Source organism: Scyliorhinus torazame, chromosome 1 (genome assembly GCF_047496885.1).
Source record: "Scyliorhinus torazame isolate Kashiwa2021f chromosome 1, sScyTor2.1, whole genome shotgun sequence".
Lineage (NCBI taxonomy): Eukaryota > Metazoa > Chordata > Chondrichthyes > Carcharhiniformes > Scyliorhinidae > Scyliorhinus > Scyliorhinus torazame.
In genome coordinates this window covers 37,985,032-38,005,580 of record NC_092707.1, presented here as the reverse complement: position 1 = coordinate 38,005,580, position 20,549 = coordinate 37,985,032, and the positions used below count along the sequence as shown (strand labels likewise).

The following is a 20,549-nucleotide window of genomic DNA, read 5'->3' as shown; positions in this document are numbered from 1 at the left end:
GGGCCAAGTATTAATTTTTAACTTATATTAATTTCCTCTCTTCTATTTGTGGAAGTGGAATTGCAGCAGTTGTATTGGAATATTCATATCAGGCATTATGCTACTGAATCGGAAGGGGAGTGAACTATTTCACCCCTCAAGTCTGCTATTATTAAATTAGATCCTGAATAAGAACTAACATTTTATTAACCTCCTGAGAAAAAGACCAATATTTCATTCACATTTTTAATTATATTTTTTCCAAAAGCTTTTAGCTATTCCTATACTTGGACCCTGAAATCTTTCTTCTGCTCCAACATTCCTGGCTTCATACCATTTTATTTTAATTCCAGGGGGAATGCGATGTGAGCACAGGAGTGGCTGCACTTTCATAAACTCTGGCTTTACTGGTCTTTTAATCCTGTATTTTATACTAATGCACATCCCAAAATTACATATTTTTGGGATACCTGTCCTTTGCTACGTCCCTGCAAGATTCTGGCTAGATTTTGATGATGAGGAGCCGAGTCAAATAAAAATAATCCTCATTTGATTGAGGCGGTCGGATGCGGCTAGAGTGAGGCCAAGCTTGCGGTGGCTGTTTTGCCGGTGAGCAGGCCTACGACTCGGAAGTGCTGTCTGCATCAAAATGATGACCATTGTGAATGATGTTCTGGATGATGATCTCGGCTCCGTATTGCAGGTTTTTGGTGCTCACTTTGATGAACTGCAAGAGACTAATAGAAGCGGAGAAGAGAATCCTGCTATTGATAGAGCAATTTCCCTGGTGAGGGCTCACCTTTGGTTCTTAGGAATCTTGGAAATAGACTGATGTCCTCGGGGGAGTATTTGCTAGAGTGGTTGGGGAGGGTTTAAACTAAAATGGCAGGGGAACCCATGCAAGGAGTCAGAGGGGGAATCAAGGACAAGAAAAAGACAGAAAGGGGAATACAAAAGTGATTGGGAGAGAAATGAAGGGCCAGAATAAAACAAGATCACAGTGAACAATAGTGGGAACAGGACAAGTAATGTTAAAAAGACAAGCCTTAAGGCTTTATGCCTTAATGTGCGGGGACATTCACAATAAAGTGGATGAACTACTGTGCAAATAGGTGTAAAAGGGTCTGGTGTTAAAGGATATGGGCCGAGGCAGGTATATAGAGTTAGGTCACAGATCAGCCATCTTATTGAATGGCAGGACAGGCTCAAGGGGCTCAATGGCCTACTCCTGTCCATATGTTATAGTCGGGATTACAGAGACATGGTTGCAAAATGACCAGGAATTGGAATTGAACATCCAGGGTTATTCAGTATTTAGGAAGGATGGACAAAAAGGAAAAGACAGTGGAGTTGCATTGCGGGTTAAGGAGGAAATTAACACAATAATGAGGAAAGGTATTAGCTTTGACAATGTAGAATCAATGTAGTAACCCTAGAAATAGTGCATTCATTGGTGGTCATCTTCCAAGATTCCATAGACTCTGGAATAGTTCCTACAGATTGTACCTACCCAATGTAAATTAATTCTTTCCAACAGGAGTCACGACATAGAAATGGGATTATTTTCCATTCACAGATGTGGGTATTGCTGGCATGTCAGCATTTATTGCCCATCCCTAATTGCCTTTGTGAAGGTGATGGTGAATTGCCTTCTTGAACCACTGCATTTTATGTGGCAAACAGACTGCCCATAGTGTTATTGGGGAGGAAGTTCTAATATTTTGACCCAGCAACAATGAAGGGACAGTTATAAATTTCCAAGTCAGGATGTTTTGGAACTTTGGACAGAAATGGGAGTGGTGGGGTTCCCAAGCACCTGCTACCCTTGTTCTTCTGATAGAGATCACAGGCTTAGGAGGTGCTGTCATAGGAATCTTGGTTCGTTGATGTAGTGCATTTTGTAGATGGTGAAAGGGAATAGTCAACGGAGTGAAAAACAAAGAAAAGTACAGCACAGGAACAGGCCCTCCAGCCTCCCAAGCCTGTGCGATCATGATGCCCTAACTAAAAAAAAAAACTTCTGTCCTTACTCGATCCCTATCCCTCTATATCCTCCTTATTCATGTACCCATCCAGATGGCTCTTAAATGTTGCTAATGTGCCTGCTGCCACCACATCCTTGGCAAGGCGTTCCAGGCACCCACCACTCTCTGTGTGAAAAACCTACCCCGCACATCGCCCTTAAACTTTCCCCCTCTCACCTTGAACCTGTGCCGCCTTGTAACTGACACTTCCACCCTTGGAAAAAGCCTCCGACTGTCCACCTTGTCTATACCTCCATAATTTTGTAGGCCTCTAAATGGTCTCCCCTCAGCCTCCGTCTTTCCAGTGAAAACAATCAGAGTTATTCAACCTCTCCTCATAGCCAACACCCTCGAGACCATGCAACATCCTGGTGAACTTTCTTTGCACTCTCTCCAAAGCTTCCACATCCTTCTGATAATGTGGTGAGCAGAACTACATGTAATATTCCTTATGCGGCCAAACCAAGGTTTTATATAGCTGCAACATTATTTCCCAACTCTTGTACTCAATACCCGGCTGATGAAGACAAGCATGCCATATGCCTTCTTAATCACCTTGGCCACCTGAGTTGCCACTTTTAGGGAACTGTGGACCTGCACACCCAGATACCTCTGTACGTTAATCTTCCTAAGGGTTCTGCCATTTACAGTACAATTTATGCCTAGATTTGATTCTCCAAAATGCATCACCTCGCATTTGTCCGGATTAAACTCCAGCTCGGTAGCATAGCAGTTAGCACTGTTGCTTCACAGCGCCAGGGTCCCACGTTTGCTTCCCGGCTTGGGTCACTGTCTCTGCGGAGTCTGCACATTCTCCCTGTGTCTGCGTGGGTTTCCTCCGAGTGCTCCGGCTTCCTCCCACAAGTCCTGAAGGACGTGCTCTTAGGTAATTTGGACATTCTGAATTCTTCCTCCGTGTACCCAAACAGGCGCTGGAATGTGGCGACTAGGGGATTTTCACAGTAACTTCATTGCCATGCTAATGTAAGTCTACATCTGACAATAAAGATTATTTTTTTAAAATATGCTATTTCTGTGCCCAAGTCTCCAATCTATCTTTATCCTGTTGTATCGTCTGACAATCCTCGGCATTATCAGCAACTCCGCCAATCTTCGTGTCATCCGTAAACTCACAAAACAGACCATCCACATTTTCCTCCAAATCATTTATATGTACTACAAACAACAACGGTCCAGGAAACTGATCCTTGCGGAACACTACTAGCTACAGATTTCCATTCAGAAAAACACCTTTCCACCGCTACTCTATCTTCTTTTTTTTAAAAATATTTTATTGAAACTTTTTGGTCAACCAACACAGTACATTGTGCATCCTTTACACAATATTATAACAACACAAATAACAATGACCTATTTTATAAACAGAAAATGAATAAATAATAAATAACAAAAATGAAAACTAACCCTAATTGGCAACTGCCTTATCACAAGTAACACTCTCCAAAAATATAATTTAACAGTCCAATATATAATTATCTGTAGCAACGACCTATACATATTATACAGTATATATTAACAACCCTGAGAGTCCTTCTGGTTCCTCCTCCACCCCCCCCCCCCCCCCCCCCCCCCCCCCCGATCCTGGGCTGCTGCTGCTGCCTTCTTTTTCCATTCCATCTATCTTTCTGCGAGGTATTCGACGAACGGTTGCCACCGCCTGGTGAACCCTTGAGCCGACCCCCTTAGAACGAACTTAATCCGCTCTAGCTTTATAAACCCTGCCATGTCATTTATCCAGGTCTCCACCCCCGGGGGCTTGGCTTCTTTCCACATTAGCAATATCCTGCGCCGGGCTACTAGGGACGCAAAGGCCAAAACATCGGCCTCTCTCGCCTCCTGCACTCCCGGCTCTTGGGCAACCCCAAATATAGCCAGCCCCCAGCTTGGTTCGACCCGGACCCCCACTACTTTTGAAAGCACCTTTGTCACCCCCCCTCCAAAATCCCTGTAGTGCCGGGCATGACCAAAACATATGGGTATGATTTGCTGGGCTTCTCGAGCACCTCGCACACCTATCCTCCACCCCAAAAAATTTACTGAGCCGTGCTCCAGTCATATGCGCCCTGTGTAATACCTTAAACTGAATCAGGCTTAGCCTGGCACACGAGGACGACGAGTTTACCCTGCTTAGGGCATCTGCCCACAGCCCCTCCTTGATCTCCTCCCCCAGGTCTTCTTCCCATTTCCCTTTTAGTTCATCTACCATAGTCTCCCCTTCGTCCCTCATTTCCCTATATATATCTGACACCTTACCATCCCACACCCATGTCTTTGAGATCACTCTGTCCTGCACCTCTTGTGTCGGGAGCTGCGGGAATTCCCTCACCTGTTGCCTCGCAAAAGCCCTCAGTTGCATATACCTGAATGCCGCTACTCTATCTTATATAACCAAGCCAGTTCTGTATTCATCTAGCCAGCCCACCCCGAATCCCATGTGATTTTAGTTTTTGTACCAGTCTGCCATGTGGGACCTTGTCAAACGCCTGACTAAAGTGCATATAAACTACATCCACAGCCCTTCCTTCATTTATTTTCTTTGTCACCTCTTCAAAAAACTCAATCAAATTGGTGAGACATGACCTTCTCCGTACAAAAGCATGCAGCCTGTCACTAACTAGTCCATTTTCCTCCAAACCTGCATACATCCTGTCCCTCAGTAGCTTTTCCAAAAGCTTCCCCACCACTGATGTCAGGCTCACTGGCCTATAATTTGCTGGATTGTCCCTGCTTCCTTTCTTAAACAAAGGAATAACATTGGCTATTCTTCAGTCCTCTGGAACCTCGCCTGTGGTCAAAGAGGATGTGAAGATATCTGTTAAGGCCCCAGCTATTTCTCCCCTTACCTCCCACAATAACCTGGGAGAGATCCCATCCGGCCCCAGGGACTTGTCTACCTTAATGCAATTTAGGATACTCAATACTTCCTCCTTTAATATATTGACGTTCTCAAGAGAGTCCACACATCTATTCCGGACCCCAACATCCGTCATGTCCTTCTCCCTGGTGAATACCGATACAAAGTATTCATTAAGGATTTCACCCACTTCCTGTGGTTCCACGCATAACTTCCCTCCATTGTCCTTTAGTGGGCCTTCTCTTTCTCTTCCTCCTAATATACGCATTAAAAGCCTTGGGATTCTCCTTGACTATGATTAAGACATTTTGTGGCCCCTTTTAGCCCTCCTAATTCCAAATTTAAGTTCCTTTCTACTTCCACTGTACTCCTCAAGGGCTTTGTCAGTTTTTAGATGCTTAGACCTAATTTTGTGCTTCTTTTTTCCTTTTGACTAAGCTTACAATTTCTCTTGTCATCCATGGTTCCTGAATCCTGCAATTTCTATACTTCATTTTTGCGGGGTCATGCCTATCCTGCATTTCAATCAACTGGCTTTTAAAAACCTCCCATATGTTTGGGCAGCATGGTATCATAGTGGTTAGCACTGTGGTTTCACAGCACCAGGGTCCCAGGTTCGATTCCTCACTGGGTCACTCTCTGGGCGGAGTCTGCACGCTCTCCTCGTGTCTGCGTGGGTTTCCTCCGGGTGCTCTGGTTTCCTCCCACAGTCTAAAGACGTGCAGGTTAGGTGGATTGGCCATGCTAAATTGCCCATAGTGTCCAAAAAGCTTAGGAGGGGTTATTGGGTTACGGGGATAGGGTGGAAGTGAGGGCTTAAGTGGGACGGTGCAGACTCGATGGGCCGAATGGCCTCCTTCTGCACTGTATGTTCTATGTCAGACGTGGATTTGCCCTCAAATAGCTGCTCCAAATCCACATTCCCCAGTTCCTGTCTGATTTGAATGTAATTGGCCCTTGCCCAATTAAGCACCCTCAACCATGTGCCTCCCTTGTCCTTAACCATGACTACTCAAAATCTTTTGGAATTATGGTTGCTGAGCCGAAAATGATCCCCCCTTAAACATCAATCAGCTGACCTGGCTCATTCCTCAAAACCAAGTCTAGTATGGCCCCTTCCCTGGTTGGATTGTCAACATACTGTATCAAAAAGCCCTCCTGAACACATCTAACAAATTGCTCTCGATCCAAGCCCCTGGCTGTAAGGGATTCCCAGTCAATATGGGTAAGTTAAAATCACCCATCACAACTACCCTGCTTTTTTCACACCTTTTCAGTATCTGACTACACAACTGCTCCTCTGTCTCCGACGGGCTGTTGGGAGGTCTATAGTACATCCCAACATTGTGATTTCACTCTTCTTATTATGACAGGGGCTGGTTTAGCACACTGGGCTAAATCGCTGGCTTTTAAAGCAGACCAAGGCTGGCCAGCAGCACGGTTCGGTTCCCGTACCAGCCTCCCCGAACAGGCACCTGAATGTGGTGACTAGGGGCTTTTCACATTAACTTCATTTGAAGCCTACTTGTGACAATAAGCGATTTTCATTTTAATTTCATTTCATTATTTCTGAGCTCCACCCATAATGCCTCACTACAAGATCCCTCCAACGGAGGAAATACAAGGATAAGAAAGGGGTGGTTTTCAGAAGGTTGTAGGGTCTTGGATAGGCTGCTTAAAATTGGCTGCTTTATCCTTGTTGGTGTCAAGCTTCTTGAGTGTTGCTAGAGCTGCATTCAGACAGGCAATTGAAGCATATTTATCATACTCCTAACTTGCAGAAAGGTTGTTTCCACTGGCGGGTGAAACTGGAACTAGGGGGCATAGCCTCAAAGTAAGGGGGTGCAGATTTAGGACTGAGTTGAGGAGGAACTTCTTCACCCAAAGGGTTGTGAATCTGTGGAATTCCCTGCCCAGCGAAGCAGTTGAGGCTACCTCGCTGAATATTTTTAAGACAAAGATAGATAGATTTTTGAACAGTAAAGGAATTAAGGGTGGGAATGTAAGGGGGGACAGAGGGGAGGGGGAACATACAGGAAATACAAGGATAAGAAAGGGTTGGCTTTTCAGGTTGGCTTCAACAGGTTGAGGGAACAAGATGACGCCGCAAGCAGCCACTTTGGAGGGTCCCTGAACAAAGGGTGCAGGGGCACACCCACGTGGTGTACACACAGCTGGCGGCCATGTTGGGTGCCCCCTGGACAAAGGTAAACCCCGGAGCGCAGGGGTCCACCTCATGGTGAGAATGGCGATCACGGCCATTTTGGTCGGCCCCTGTTATAACCTGCCTGCTTACCATTGGCTGGGGACTAATAACAATCCCACAATCCTGTGGGAGTATGAGCTTCCCCAATGAGGGGGGCGGAGAAACCATTAGTAAACTCCCAAGTATAAATAAAGCTGTTTAGTTTGGAACCAGCAGGAAGGAGTTTGCAGCAAGGGAAGTTGCTGCTGCTGTTATATATATATATGTTATTGTAAATAAATGTTATTACTTTGTATCCTTAAAACTCGTGCTGGATTCTTCGTGGCCCTCACAAAACTGGCGACGAGGGTTAAAGTGAATAGCTGTCTACACTGCTGAAGCCACCTCCCTGGATTTTTGTTGGATACAGGTTGGAAGTTGTTTTCTATTATACCATGCCTCTGTACGGATGTTTGGATGTTTTTGATGCTGCGCTGGAAAGCTGGAACCAGTACGCACAACGGATGCATTACTATTTCCGGGCAAACAATATCACCGAAAACGAGCGCCAGGTGGTCATATTGCTCACCGCCTGCGGCCCGCATACGTTTGGGGTGATTAGGAGCCTTACCCAGCTGCGCCGGACACCAAAACGTTTGATGAACTTGTGAATATAGTGGGGCAACATTTTAACCCAACCCCGTCCACGATAGTCCAGCGTTACTGGTTTAATACCGCTGAGAGGACCCCTGGAACATCCCTTGCCGATTTTCTATCCAGGCTACGCAGGATTGCAGAGTACTGTGACTATGGTGAGACCTTGTCAGAAATGTTACGCGACCATTTGGTTTGCAGTATTAACAATGCGGCCACCCAGAGAAAGTTGTTAGCTGAGCCAACATTGACTTTTCAACAGGCCATTCAAATAGTATTGTCCCGAGAGAGCGCAGAACGAGGAGTGCAGGAGCTACAGGGAATGGAAGTGCATGCCTTGGGGCGCAAACCCTTCCGTCCGAAAACGTCCCCCCGCACTCCTGCGGTACCTTGGGCGAGGCGACGTCCGGATCGACGCCAGTGGCCGTCGGACATTCCTCCCCGAAGGGAGCCTTCTCCAGAACCAATGGATGAGGAGCCATGTCCGTGTCAGACTTGTAGGCGCCGACCCCGTCGTGGACGCCGGTCCTGGGGGCGGCCGTCGTTCCGACCGAAACTGGGACCAGTCCAGGGGCCGTACCTTCCATGTGGATGAACCTGCGGCGACTACTCCTGAGGACGTGGAGACGGAGGACGACTGCCTGCAGCTGCATTGTGTGGCAGCTCCCCGTGAGCTCTCCATTAAGGTGACAGTACGTGTCAATGGTCACCCGCTTGAGATGGAGTTGGACACTGGCGCAGCGGTCTCTGTGATCGCCCAGAGGACATTCGACCGCATCAAGCAGGGTATACAGACCTTTACATTAACCGACTCACAGGCCAGGTTGGCCACCTACACGGGGGAACCACTGGACATTGCAGGAACTACAATGACCCCTGTTGTTTATGTACGCCAGGAGGGGCGTTTCCCACTTATCGTGGTGTGCGGCCATGGGCCCAGCCTGTTGGGTCGGGACTGGTTGCGCCAATTGCGGTTGCAATGGCAGCACATCCTCCAAACAGTTTCTGAAGGGTTGACTGAGGTGCTAGGATGATACCCAGATGTATTCCAGACTGGTTTGGGGAAAATAAAAGGGGCCGTAGCCCATATCCAAGTCGAACCAGGAGCCACGCCGCGCTATTTCCAGGTGCGCCCAGTGCCTTACGCCTTGCTCGAGAAGGTAGAAGGGGAGCTCACTCGTTTGGAGAGTTTGGGTATTATCAAGCCCGTCCGTTTTGCTGACTGGGCAGCACCAATTGTACCTGTAATGAAGCCAGATGCCACAGTTCGCTTGTGTGGCGACTATAAACTTACAGTGAATACGGCTTCCCGACTCGAGCGATATCCAATGCCTTGCATAGATGATCTCTACGCGAAGCTTGAAGGCGGACTCTCCTTCACAAAATTAGATAGGAGTCACGCCTACCTACAGTTGGAGCTGGACCTTGCCTCCCGACCATATGTAACGATTAATACACACCGGGGCCTGTATGAATATACACGGTTGCCCTTTGGAGTATCCTCAGCCTGCGCTATTTTTCAACGTGCTATGGAGGGCATTTTGAGAGGTTTACCACGTGTTGCTGTCTACTTAGATGACATTTTGATTACAGGGACGTCGGAGCAGAAACATTTGGAAAATCTGGAGGCTGTCCTTAAGACGCTTTTCGGAGGCTGGAGTCCGTTTACGTCGCACAAAGTGCATATTTCAGGCAAAGGAAGTAGTCTACCTAGGTTATCGGGTGGACCGCAAAGGTTTGCACCCCGTCGCAGAGAAAGTGCGTGCGATTCAACAGGCCCCCGCCCCGACTGACACTTCGCATCTTCGTTCTTTTCTCGGTCTCGTAAACTATTACGGGAAGTTCCTCCCCAATCTGGCAACTACGCTGGCCCCGTTGCACCTTCTGCTAAAGAAAAATCACACCTGGATTTGGGGTCAGCCGCAAGAAACCCCTTTCCGGCGTGTAAAGCAACAATTGTCGTTGTCTGGGTTACTAACCCACAATGATCCTGGAAAGCCTTGACTCGTCACATGTGATGCAGCCCCGTACGGTATTGGGGCCGTCCTGTCCCACAAGATGGAGAACGGGGCCGAGCGACCGATAGCTTTCGCCTCCCGCACATTGACTGCAGCGGAGAAAAAGTACGCGCAGATCGAGAAGGAGGACCTGGCAGTGGTTTTTGCGGTGAAACACTTCCACCAGTACGTGTATGGCCGCCATTTCACTATCGTGACTGATCATAAGCCTCTGCTGGGACTTTTCAGAGAGGATAAGCCAATACCGCCCATTGCTTCCGCACGGATCCAGTGCTGGGCTTTGTTGCTTGCTGCATGCGAGTATTCCCTGGAGCACAAACTAGGAACGCAGATAGCAAATGCCGACGCACTGAGCCGATTGCCTTTATCGACCGGCCCCATGTCGACCCTCACGACCGGTGAGGTGGTTGCAACCCTAAATGTTATGGACACCTTGCCTGTCACGGCATCGTGAGTGGACCCAGACGGAGCCAGTCCTGTCAAAGGTTCGGCACATAGTCCTGTATGGCGGGCAGCATAGACAGCTCCCAGGCGAGTTGCGGGCATTTTCCTCCAAGCTGTCAGAATTCAGCATGGAAGACGGCATCCTCTTGTGGGGGACGCGTGTGATTGTCCCGGAAAAAGGCCAGGAGCTGATACTAAGAGACTTGCACAATGGGCATCCAGGTGTGACCAAAATGAAAATGTTGGCCCGGAGTTATGTCTGGTGGCCAGGCCTCGACACCAACATTGAGAAAGTGGTCCAAAACTGCTCCATTTGCCAGGAGCATCAGAAGCTTCTGCCGGCCGTGCCCCTACATCACTGGGAATGGCCATGGCGGCTTTGGGCACGTTTGCATGCAGATTTCGCAGGCCCTTTTCAAGGATCCATGTTCCTTCTATTAATCGACGCCCAGTCTAAATGGCTAGAGGTGCATAAGATGCAGGGGACAACGTCCTGCGCAACAATTGAAAAGATGCGTTTGTCCTTTAGTACGCATGGCCTCCCTGAGGTGCTGGTCACGGATAACGGCACTCCGTTCACGAGTGAGGAGTTTGCGAGGTTCACGAAGGTGAACGGCATCCGCCATATCCACACTGCCCCTTTCCACCCGGCTTCAAATGGGTTGGCAGTGCGCGCAGTGCAGACATTCAAAAGAGGCCGAAAGAAGCAGTCTTCCGGATCAATGGACACGAGACTGGCTCGCTTTTTGTTTACGTATAGGACCACCCCCCATGCTGTGACTGGGGTAGCTCCTGCAGAACTCCTAATGGGCCGGAGACTTAGTATGGTTTTCCCGGATATTGGCGCAAAAGTACGTGGCACACAGGGACGGCAGGGACAGGGATTTTCTCGGCATCGGCCAATTCGGCAGTTTGCGCCCGGTGACCCAGTGTTCGTTCGGAATTTTGCTGGTGGTGCCCAGTGGGTTGCTGGCGTAATCTTTCGCCAAACAGGTCCTATATCTTACCAGGTGCAAGCCCAGAGTCGTCTCCAGTGCAAACATGAAGACCACGTTCGGTCCAGAAGACTATCCCCTCCAAAGATTCCCCGCCCCCGGAGCTCATTTCTACAGCCGCAGAGACCAGAGACAAGGGAAGGTAGTCCTCACAATCTTCCACTGGTGCCTCACTCAAAGCCTGCGCAGGTCGTTACAGAACCAAATGGAGATAGAGACGCTGACATGACGGAGGCAGCAGACTCTGACTCCGAGATGGAGACACAGGACGCATCAGAGGGGGATTCCTCGGGTCCACGGGCCGTGGATGTACAACCATTACGCCGTTCATCACGGAAGCACCGGTCTCCGTCTCGTTACACGCCGCCTGATCCAGCGCCGCGTGCAAATGGTGTCCGGCCTATGGCAAAACGAGTCCGACGCCCTCCTTCGCCAGGGTCTTCTGTGGATTCCTTGGACTTTGGGGGGGGAGGGATGTTATAACTTGCCTGCTTACCATTGGCTGCGGACTAATGACAATCCCACAATCCTGTGGGAGTATGAGCTTCCCAATGAGGGGGGGCGGAGAAACCATTAGTAAACTCCAAGTATAAATAAAGCTGGCCAGTTTGGAACCAGCAGGAAGGAGTGTGCAGCAAGGGAAGTTGCTGCTGCTGTTATATATATATATATATATATGTTAATGTAAATAAATGTTGTTACTTTGTATCCTTAAAACTCGTTCTGGATTCTTCGTGGCCCTCACAAAAGCCCCCTAACAAAGGGAAACCTTGGAGTGCAAGTAGCGTCCACCAGATAAGTATGGTTGTAGGGTCCTGCAGGAAGGGGGGCACAAAAGCCCCCACCAGAATTATCACCTGGAACATCAGGGGATTTAATGGCCCAGCTATCCTGATTAGCAAGAGGACGGTGTTTATGGCAACAAGGACGGTCCCAGATCCAGGGATGACACAAATTTTATAAAGACCATGGCGGAAATCCCCGACATCGACCACACCGACGGATCATAGCCCCCTCATGCGGCTTTAACTGTGCACAGGACCCATTGACATACTGCCCAGAGTGGCAGTCTTCGAGTTAAGGACCAGCCAGAACTACATATGGGGAAGAGAGCCAATGCCCTTGCTTCCTTAATCACACGCCAGAAAGTTCTGCTCGACTGGCGATCAGCAGCGTCCCCCACAGTTGCGGACTGGCTGGCAGACCTGGCAGAATTTCTCCATCTGACAAAAGATCAAATATACCATCCAAGAGTTTCCATAAAGTGTGTGGGGCCATTCATCAGCCTGTTCCAAGACCTGTTTGAGGCCAATAGTGGATAGGGAGGGGGTTGGGGGGACCAATGGGGGCAGACACGACCACACAGAGCAGATAGGAATAAGGAGGGGAAGCTGCAAGGGGGGAACCTCGGGAAATATCAGGAGGAGACACGAGAAAAAAGTGAGGAGGGGGCCAGGGACCCCCCCAACAACGCAATCGAGGCAACAACAAATACACAATGAAAGATAGACTATCACACCTACGATGGGCCCAAGATGCAGCCTGAATAGCAAAAGGGGAAGGGGGGAAAGCTGGGGGTGTGGGCAATGAAAAAAAAATGTGTAAATTGTACATTTCTTTTCAAAGATTTATTTTTATTACAAACATGTATCAAAACAGGTTACAGCGAACAAACACCACGGGAAACATGCTTCCCTACAATCAACTATACAGTCTTTACAGATATTTCCTCTGTTTCACCCCCCGCCCACCCCCCCCAGCGATGATCAGCCCCTCAAACACAAACACAGTCACAAACATCCCCACCTTTCCTCAAACCCCCCTGAAGAGCCCCTTAACTCATACTTTATCTTTTCTAATCGCAGGAAGTCGTACAGGTCACCCAACCAAGCCGCTACCCCGGTGACGATGCCGTGCAATCAGAGAGGCGAAGGCCAAGATATTGGCGTTCCTCCTCTCCATGAGCTCCAGCTTCTCTGAAACCCCAAATATCACCACCAAAGGATCCGGGTCCACCTCCTCCTCCACTATCCTGGCTAAGACAGCGAACACTTCCGCCCAGAATATTCCCAATTTTTCACAACCCTGAAACACCTGATGCGCTGGCCCCCACCCACACCTCTTACAGTCACCTGCAACCTCCTGAAAGAACCCACTCATTCTTGCCCAAGTCATATGCGCCCTGTGCACCACCTTAAACTGTATCAGGCTCATCCTTGCACATGAGGAGGTCCCATTTACCCTACGCAGTGCTTCACTCCATGCTCCACAATTAATCTTCCCTCCCAACTCCACTTTCTATTTATCCTTGATCTTCACCAGCCGCTCGCCTTCCTGCTCCCCCAGCCATTGTATTATCCTCAATTCTTCCCTCCACTTCCACATCCAGGAGCAGCAGTCGCTCCAGCAGGGCGTATGTTCATTGTACATAATAACCGTCTTAATCACCTACTGTATAGTGTACAGATGTAGAATTCAATGTTTTAAAAAATGTTTTAAAGTAAAGGAATTAAGGGTTATAGTGAGCGGGTGGTTAAGTGGAGCTGAGACCACAAAAAGATCAGCCATGATCTTACTGAATGGCGGAGCAGGCCCAAGGATGGCCTACTCCTGCTACTAGTTTTTATGTTCTTACGTATCTTCAGGAAAGGCTTTGGAGAATCAAGAGATGAGTCACTCGCTGCACAATATCCAATCTCGGACCTGCTTTTTAAAAAATTAATTTACAGAACATTTATTGCCCATCCCTAGTTGCCCTTGAGAAGGTGGGGGTGAGCTGGCTTCTTGAATTTCTGCAATCCCAGTGTTGCAGGTCCTACACCCACCATGCTGTTAGAGAGGAAGTTCCAGGACTTTGACCCAGTGATAACAAAGGAATAACAGTGTATATTTCCAAATCAGGATGGTGTGATTTGGAGGGGAACCTCCAGGTGGTGGTGTTCCCATGCATCTGCTGTCCTTAACCTTCTAGATGGTAGCAGTTGTGGGTTTGGAAGGTTCTGCCTATTGTAACCAATTAAGTTTCTGGTCAATGGTAACCCTCCAGGGTCTTGATGGTGGGAGATTTCACAATTATAATGCCACTGAATCTTAAAGTCGGTTAGTTGGACTCTGTTGTTGGAGAAGTTAGTATGTGTATGACACATATATTACTTGCCTCTTTCCCCTTTCCCACCCAAGCCTGAATGTTGTCCAGGTCTTGCTGCATGTGGGCAAAGAGTGCATCAACATCTGAGGAGTCACAAAAGGTCCAGAACCATGTACGTGAGCAATCTGTTCCAGTACAGCTACAACATTTGCATATGCACTGTCCACAAAATGCAGGTCAAATCCAACCCATCAGGCTAGTCTCGATCATCAAGTGCTGCCATCCACCTGGCAATGTTGAAAATTGCCCAGTTATGAACTGTCCACAAAAGCAGGACAAATCCAACCCATTAGTCTACTCTCGATTTATCAGCAAAGTGCTGGCATCCACTCAGCAATATGGGAAATTGCCCAAGTGTGAACAGTTCACAAAAAGCATGAAAAATCCAACCCAGCCAATTACCACACTATCTGTCTACTCCGGATTATCAATAAAGTAATGGAAGGTGTCGTCCGTCACCAGTGCTACAAAGTGGCAATGACTCAGTAATATCCTTCTGCCAGGGCCACTCAGCTCCTGACCTCATTACAGCCTTGATCCAAACATGGACAAAAATGCTAAACTCAAAAGGTCAGGTGAGAGTGAGTGTCCTTAACATCATGGCAGCACTTGAGTATGTATGCCATCAAGGAGCCCTAGCAAAACTGGAGTCAATCGGAATCAGGGGGAAACTGCCCACTGGTTGGAGTCATGCCTCGCACAAAGGAAGATGATTGTGGTTGTTGGAGGTCATAGAGGTCAATCATCCCAGTCCCAGGAACAATCATTGCAGGAGTTCCACAAGGCAGTGTCCTAGGCCCAATCATCCTCAGCTGCTTCATGAATGATTTACCCTCCATCACACAGTCAGGTGTGGGGATGCTTGCGCAATGACCATTCACGACTCCTCGGGTACTGAAGCAGTCCATATCTATATGCAGTCCCTAACTAGTAACACCCATATCTCATGAACAAATAAATAATCAGTGAAGATCCCCAGTTTTCCTCATGTTGGTAAATTCACTACCTGCTGAAGGATCAGTCTGGTAGCCAGCTCTTCACAGGGTTGCTGTTGGTGATAGGCATCCAAGACCCGATCCTCAATACATTCTTTGCCAATCCCAATATTTCTTCTAACTGATGTTCAACATGAAAGAATACCAATTCATAAGCAGTGAGAGAAGGCAGTAGCTGTTAAACAGTGGGAGGTTTATTTGCCCATGTTTGACATTTCATGGTCTTTGGAGTCAATGTTGGGAACTTCTTGGACTACTCCTCCCTGACAGCACTGTGACCCCCAACTCTGATGGTGGAAGAGTCTGAGATGTCAGCTGAAATGTATGATTCTCTGCTCATGACTATGTCAGGCTGTTACTTGACTAGTTTGTGGGACAGATCTCCCAATTTGGTTCTCTACTCCAAATGTTAGTGAGGTGGTCCTTGCAATGTTGTCTGGCAAAATACTGCGGACGTTGGATATCAGAAATAAAAAAATATTCAAAAGACCTTGCTGAGAGAAAAACACACATTTCAGGTCATTAACCTGGTTCGCATTTCTAACAAACAACTATCAACTTGAAACATTAACTTTGTTGCTCTCTTCACAGATGCTTCCAGACCTGCTGAGCATTTCCATCATTTTGAGATTAGTTACATACTTTCCCAATTCAGGAATTCTCCTCCAAGACTCCCGTAAACCCTACTACCTCTGACCCGTTTTACTCCTTTGATTCGGTGCCAATTTTTGTCCCGACTGCTCTCGAGAAGTACTTTAGGTTTCCCCACAGAAGGCACTATGTGTTGTGTGCAAGGTGGGTGGAAATGTTGAACCTCGGTGCCGCGAGAGCACAGATTGTATGGAGAGGGAGCGATCACATTGATCGGCTTCATCAAGCAAAAAATGACGACTCCAGGCCTACTACAGAAAACCAGTCCAACGCCGGCATCTCCACATCACAGAAAACCAGCCCGCCCAATAAAAACGTTTTCACCTAAAATTAGCCTATGTGCTTAGTCGACGAATTCTATTGGTCTACACTCTGGATATCTGCGGTTTAGAGGGTACACAGGAGAGATTAGACTACAGAGACAAAAGAAACTCGCAATGTTTACACAGACGGAGATGATTCAGGGAGACTTCCGGGGAGGTTTTATGATTCTCAGGGGTAGGCATAAACTAAACCCCAATAAATTATTTGACTAAACTCCAAACTGCTTTCAGCTGCTCAAGGCTCAAGCTCGGATAGGCAAGATAAACAGTTCAAATGTAACTATTTAACACAAAGATAACGAGTGTGTGGGACAGACCAAGCAGGGACTCAATAGTGCTAGTGTCAGCAAATCCGAAAGGAAACTGGATTTGTCTCACAAAATGAGCGATTAAGAGATATGTGGTTCAATATTTTTAGAACGCTGGCAAAATCCACGAGTGACCTTTTTAGTCCGATGCATTTCTAAACAATTCACGGCCAGCCTATAGGAATTTACATACGTGGCATTTGCGAACATAAACTGATTCACACCCCCCATTCCCAAGCTGCGGACCTCGTTTTCCTCAAACTCGGCTGTTACAATGTTTGCAGCTCATCTGTCTTTCACATTCGCTACTTTGATGCCCGCAAACAATTAGAATTCGCGATCTTCTTGAGCTAACAAAACGCCCCGTGAGGAAGATCTGCCGGACAGATCTTTTTTGAGAATATTTTGCCGATTCGGGGTGTGATAAAATCACCACAAATACACGTAAACGTCAACATAAACTCGCAGTTGCTGGCACCTCATGGCACCGGATTAAAATATTCTTACCTAGTGATTGATTTGGTCAGTATTGGGTACTTCTTAAGCAGGAACAAGTACTGATTCAGCAAGATTCGGTGGAAAGGCCGATGCGGTGTGGAATGTCCCGACATCATTCAATCCAAGTGGTTTCCACAATCTTACACTCACCGTTTCCGTCTACTTTGGACTGAACTGACACAAATCGTTGGCTGTCTACCGTAAATAACCACACAATCGCGCCCGCTAAACCTCGATCCTACTACTTGCAGAGAATTATTGGAAAGCAGCACCGTTTTGTAGGCAATTGCGGAAGATTCATGCAAACACCCAAATTGCTTTGTTAAAATAATCCCCAGTATGCATGCCTATTAAAAACGTATCTCCGAGCAGTCTGCGCATAGCTAATATTCACTTTGTAGAGTTACGATCCCAGCTACTAAACCAGCAAGATCCGTCTGGAAGGTGGAATCCGGCTTGGTAGATCTTAACTTTTTAATTTTTGTTTAGAAATGTGAAGGGTGGCTACAGAACAGAATCACGGGATCAAAACAAATTACTGCGGATGCTGGAATCTGAAACAAAGACAGAAAATACTGGACAATCTCAGCAGGTCTGACAGCACCTGTGGACAGCTAACGTTTCGAGTCTGGATTACTCTTTGTCAAACCTCACAGGAGTCAGCTAATGAACTTTTAACAAAAGAATAAAACATTCATCAAACAAGGAAAAACTATATTACATTACTCCTTCACCCCAATTGTAACTTTACATATATATACAGATTTGTAAAGATAATACAAGTTACAAAATCCACCTTATCTCTAATGTTCACATTAAGTACAGTAAATACAGTCCATGTAAACCAATAGGCGCACTGTGGTCAGACATCCCACACACTTAGACCTTGAGTCAGACACCTCCCAAACAACTTCGAAGGATTTCACATCAATTCCCCAGGCACTTGTCACACTCTGAGCCAACTGGTTTTGTTGGAATTCTGTGTTTCAGATAAGGGTTTCCAAGCTCTGCATGCAAAGAACACAGTGTTCTCCTGAGTGATGCTTTCTCTTGGATGTCTTCACTAAGGGTCCATCACTAGGGTTTCAACTTCTCCTTCTGATGTTATTCTGCCTTGGAATGCCACGTCCATTCAAGCTTTGCCTTCCACACAATCTCTCAGATACCCAGGCATGCTAACAAAACACTACTGCTTCACAGGCCGTGGTAAGGTATCACCAACCTTTAGGTCTCCTTGGATCTCTGGCTTCTCACAAGGCCACATTATTCCAGGTCTGCAACTTGCAGTCCTGTCTTTTAATTTGGGGCCTCTGCTCCTTGCTTTTCACTTCACTTAACAGAACCTTTTTTCCAGGTTCATAGATCATAGAATTTACAGTGCAGAAGGAGGCCATTCGGCCCATCGAGTCTGCACCGGCTCTTGGAAAGAGCACCGTACCCAAGGTCAACACCTCCACCCTATCCCCATAACCCAGTAACCCCACCCAACACTAAGGGCAATTTTGGACACTAATGGCAATTTATCATGGCCGATCCACCTAACCTACACATCTTTGGACTGTGGGAGGAAACCGGAGCACCCGGAGGAAACCCACGCACACACGGGGAGGATGTGCAGACTCCGCACAGACAGTGACCCAAGCTGGAATCGAACCTGGAACCCTGGAGCTGTGAAGCAATTGTGCTATCCACAATGCTACCGTGCTGCCCCTTTCCTGTTCTTTCCCTTTGACTAGAAGGTCCTCTTAGAACTTTCTTCTGTCCCTCTCCCTGATTTTGGGAGCCTTTCTGTTCATTAGTCTTGGACCTGTTCTCTGTTCTCTGTGAAGAGAAAGAGATTGGTAAAGAGAAATGTAAGCCCACTACAGACAGAAACAGGGGAATGTATAATAAGGGATAAAGAAATGGCTGAGCAATTGAATACATACTTTGGTTCTGTCTTCACAAATGAGGACACAAATCAGATCCCAGAAATGTTGGAGAATGAAAGGTTTCGTGAGAGGGAAGAACTGAAGGAGATCAACATTAGTCGAGAAATGGTGCTGGGAAAACTGATGGGATTGAAGGTGGATAAATCCCCAGGGCCTGAGAATCTGCACCCCAGAGTGCTTAAGGAGGTGGCTCTGGAAATAGTGGATGCGTTGGTGGTCATCTTCCGGGATTCTATAGACTCTGGAACTATCCCTGCAGATTGGAGGGTAGCTCACATCACTCCGATATTCAAAAAGGGAGGTAGAGAGAAAGCAGGGAATTATAGACCAGTAAGCCTAACATCGGTAGTGGAGAAAATGCTTGAATCCATTATCAAGGACTTTATAGCAGAACATTTAGAAAGCAGTGGCAGGATCAGTCAGAGTCAGCATGGATTTATGAAGGGAAAATCATGCTTGACAAATCTGTTGGAGTTCTTTGAAGAGGTAACCAGGACAGTCGACAAGGGGGAGCCAATCGATGTGGTATATTTGGATTTTCAAAAGGCGTTTGACAAAGTCCTGCATAAGATTTATACTTTAAACTACAGAACCTTTACATTTAACATGACCACAAAGCCCACTTTACAGCATACGCATTGTATTGTAAATATTTGGATGTATTCCCACCGACCAACAGGTGAGGATGGTGATCCACCATGTGACTCCACAGATCAGGCAGTTGGTAGAAAGTCGTACTAGAGGACAGTCACATTAGGAGTAGTTCCAGGAGAATTCACTGAATTCACTGTTGGTTACCGTTTGTATTATAGTTCATTAGTTATCTTTCCACGTGTTCATTTTGTTCATAAACAACCTTACGTGTCAAAGAACTAGATGTTCTGTGTGAATCCATACCGCGGCCACAACACAGAACATAACATGGTACAAAGAGTGTAAAACAATTGAAGATAACTACAGAGAAAATGGGACGAAACAGGCCGAAGAAAGAAAAAAGAGAATTCTACCACCTACCTGGTAAACTACAGGCAACTGGAACTCAACGCACAAAAAGACTGTGAAGTTAGAGATGGGAGGTCTGAAGGCACCTCACCAGCTTCAAGTCACCAGTAAAGTAGAGGAGAATTGGTGTGTTTTTAAGCAGTAATTCAGACTCTATGTTGCAGCCCTTGGCCTGCATGCAGAGCCTGATGAGAGGCGTATTGCGTTGCTGCTCACGGTAGCAGGTCCTCAAGCCATCAAAATTTATCATGCATTCGCTTTCGACAGCAAGGGGGAAAGCAAGAGCTCCAACTTTGATCGACATTGCTCTCCGAAGAAAAATGAAACGATTGAGTAGTATACCTTTCGTACACACACTCAGAAGACAGGCAAATCTTTGATAGTTTTCTAACCGCCTTGCAGTTGAAAGCAATGTTGTGCAATTTTAGTACGTTAAGTCATCAATGATGCACTTTCAGATAATGTTCGGAATATTAAATGATAAGGTATGTAAGAGGCGATTGAGGAAAGAAGAGCTTC

At 47.0% G+C, this 20,549-nt stretch overlaps 1 protein-coding gene across 2 annotated transcripts in view; it reads right to left on the bottom strand.

The window, feature by feature from the left end:
• Positions 1 to 17,420, bottom strand: part of pxmp2 (peroxisomal membrane protein 2) — a 94,328-nt gene extending 76,908 nt beyond the window's left edge. Inside the window, exon 1 of one of the 2 annotated variants that reach the window (XM_072487447.1) lies at positions 17,107 to 17,420. In XM_072487447.1, coding sequence (XP_072343548.1) covers positions 17,107 to 17,213 — 107 coding nt within the window. In that variant the 5' untranslated portion in view covers positions 17,214 to 17,420. The remainder of the gene's footprint in view (positions 1 to 17,106) is intronic. The other variant, XM_072487540.1, reaches the window with a different exon arrangement.
• Between the last annotated feature and the right edge of the window lie 3,129 nt (positions 17,421 to 20,549).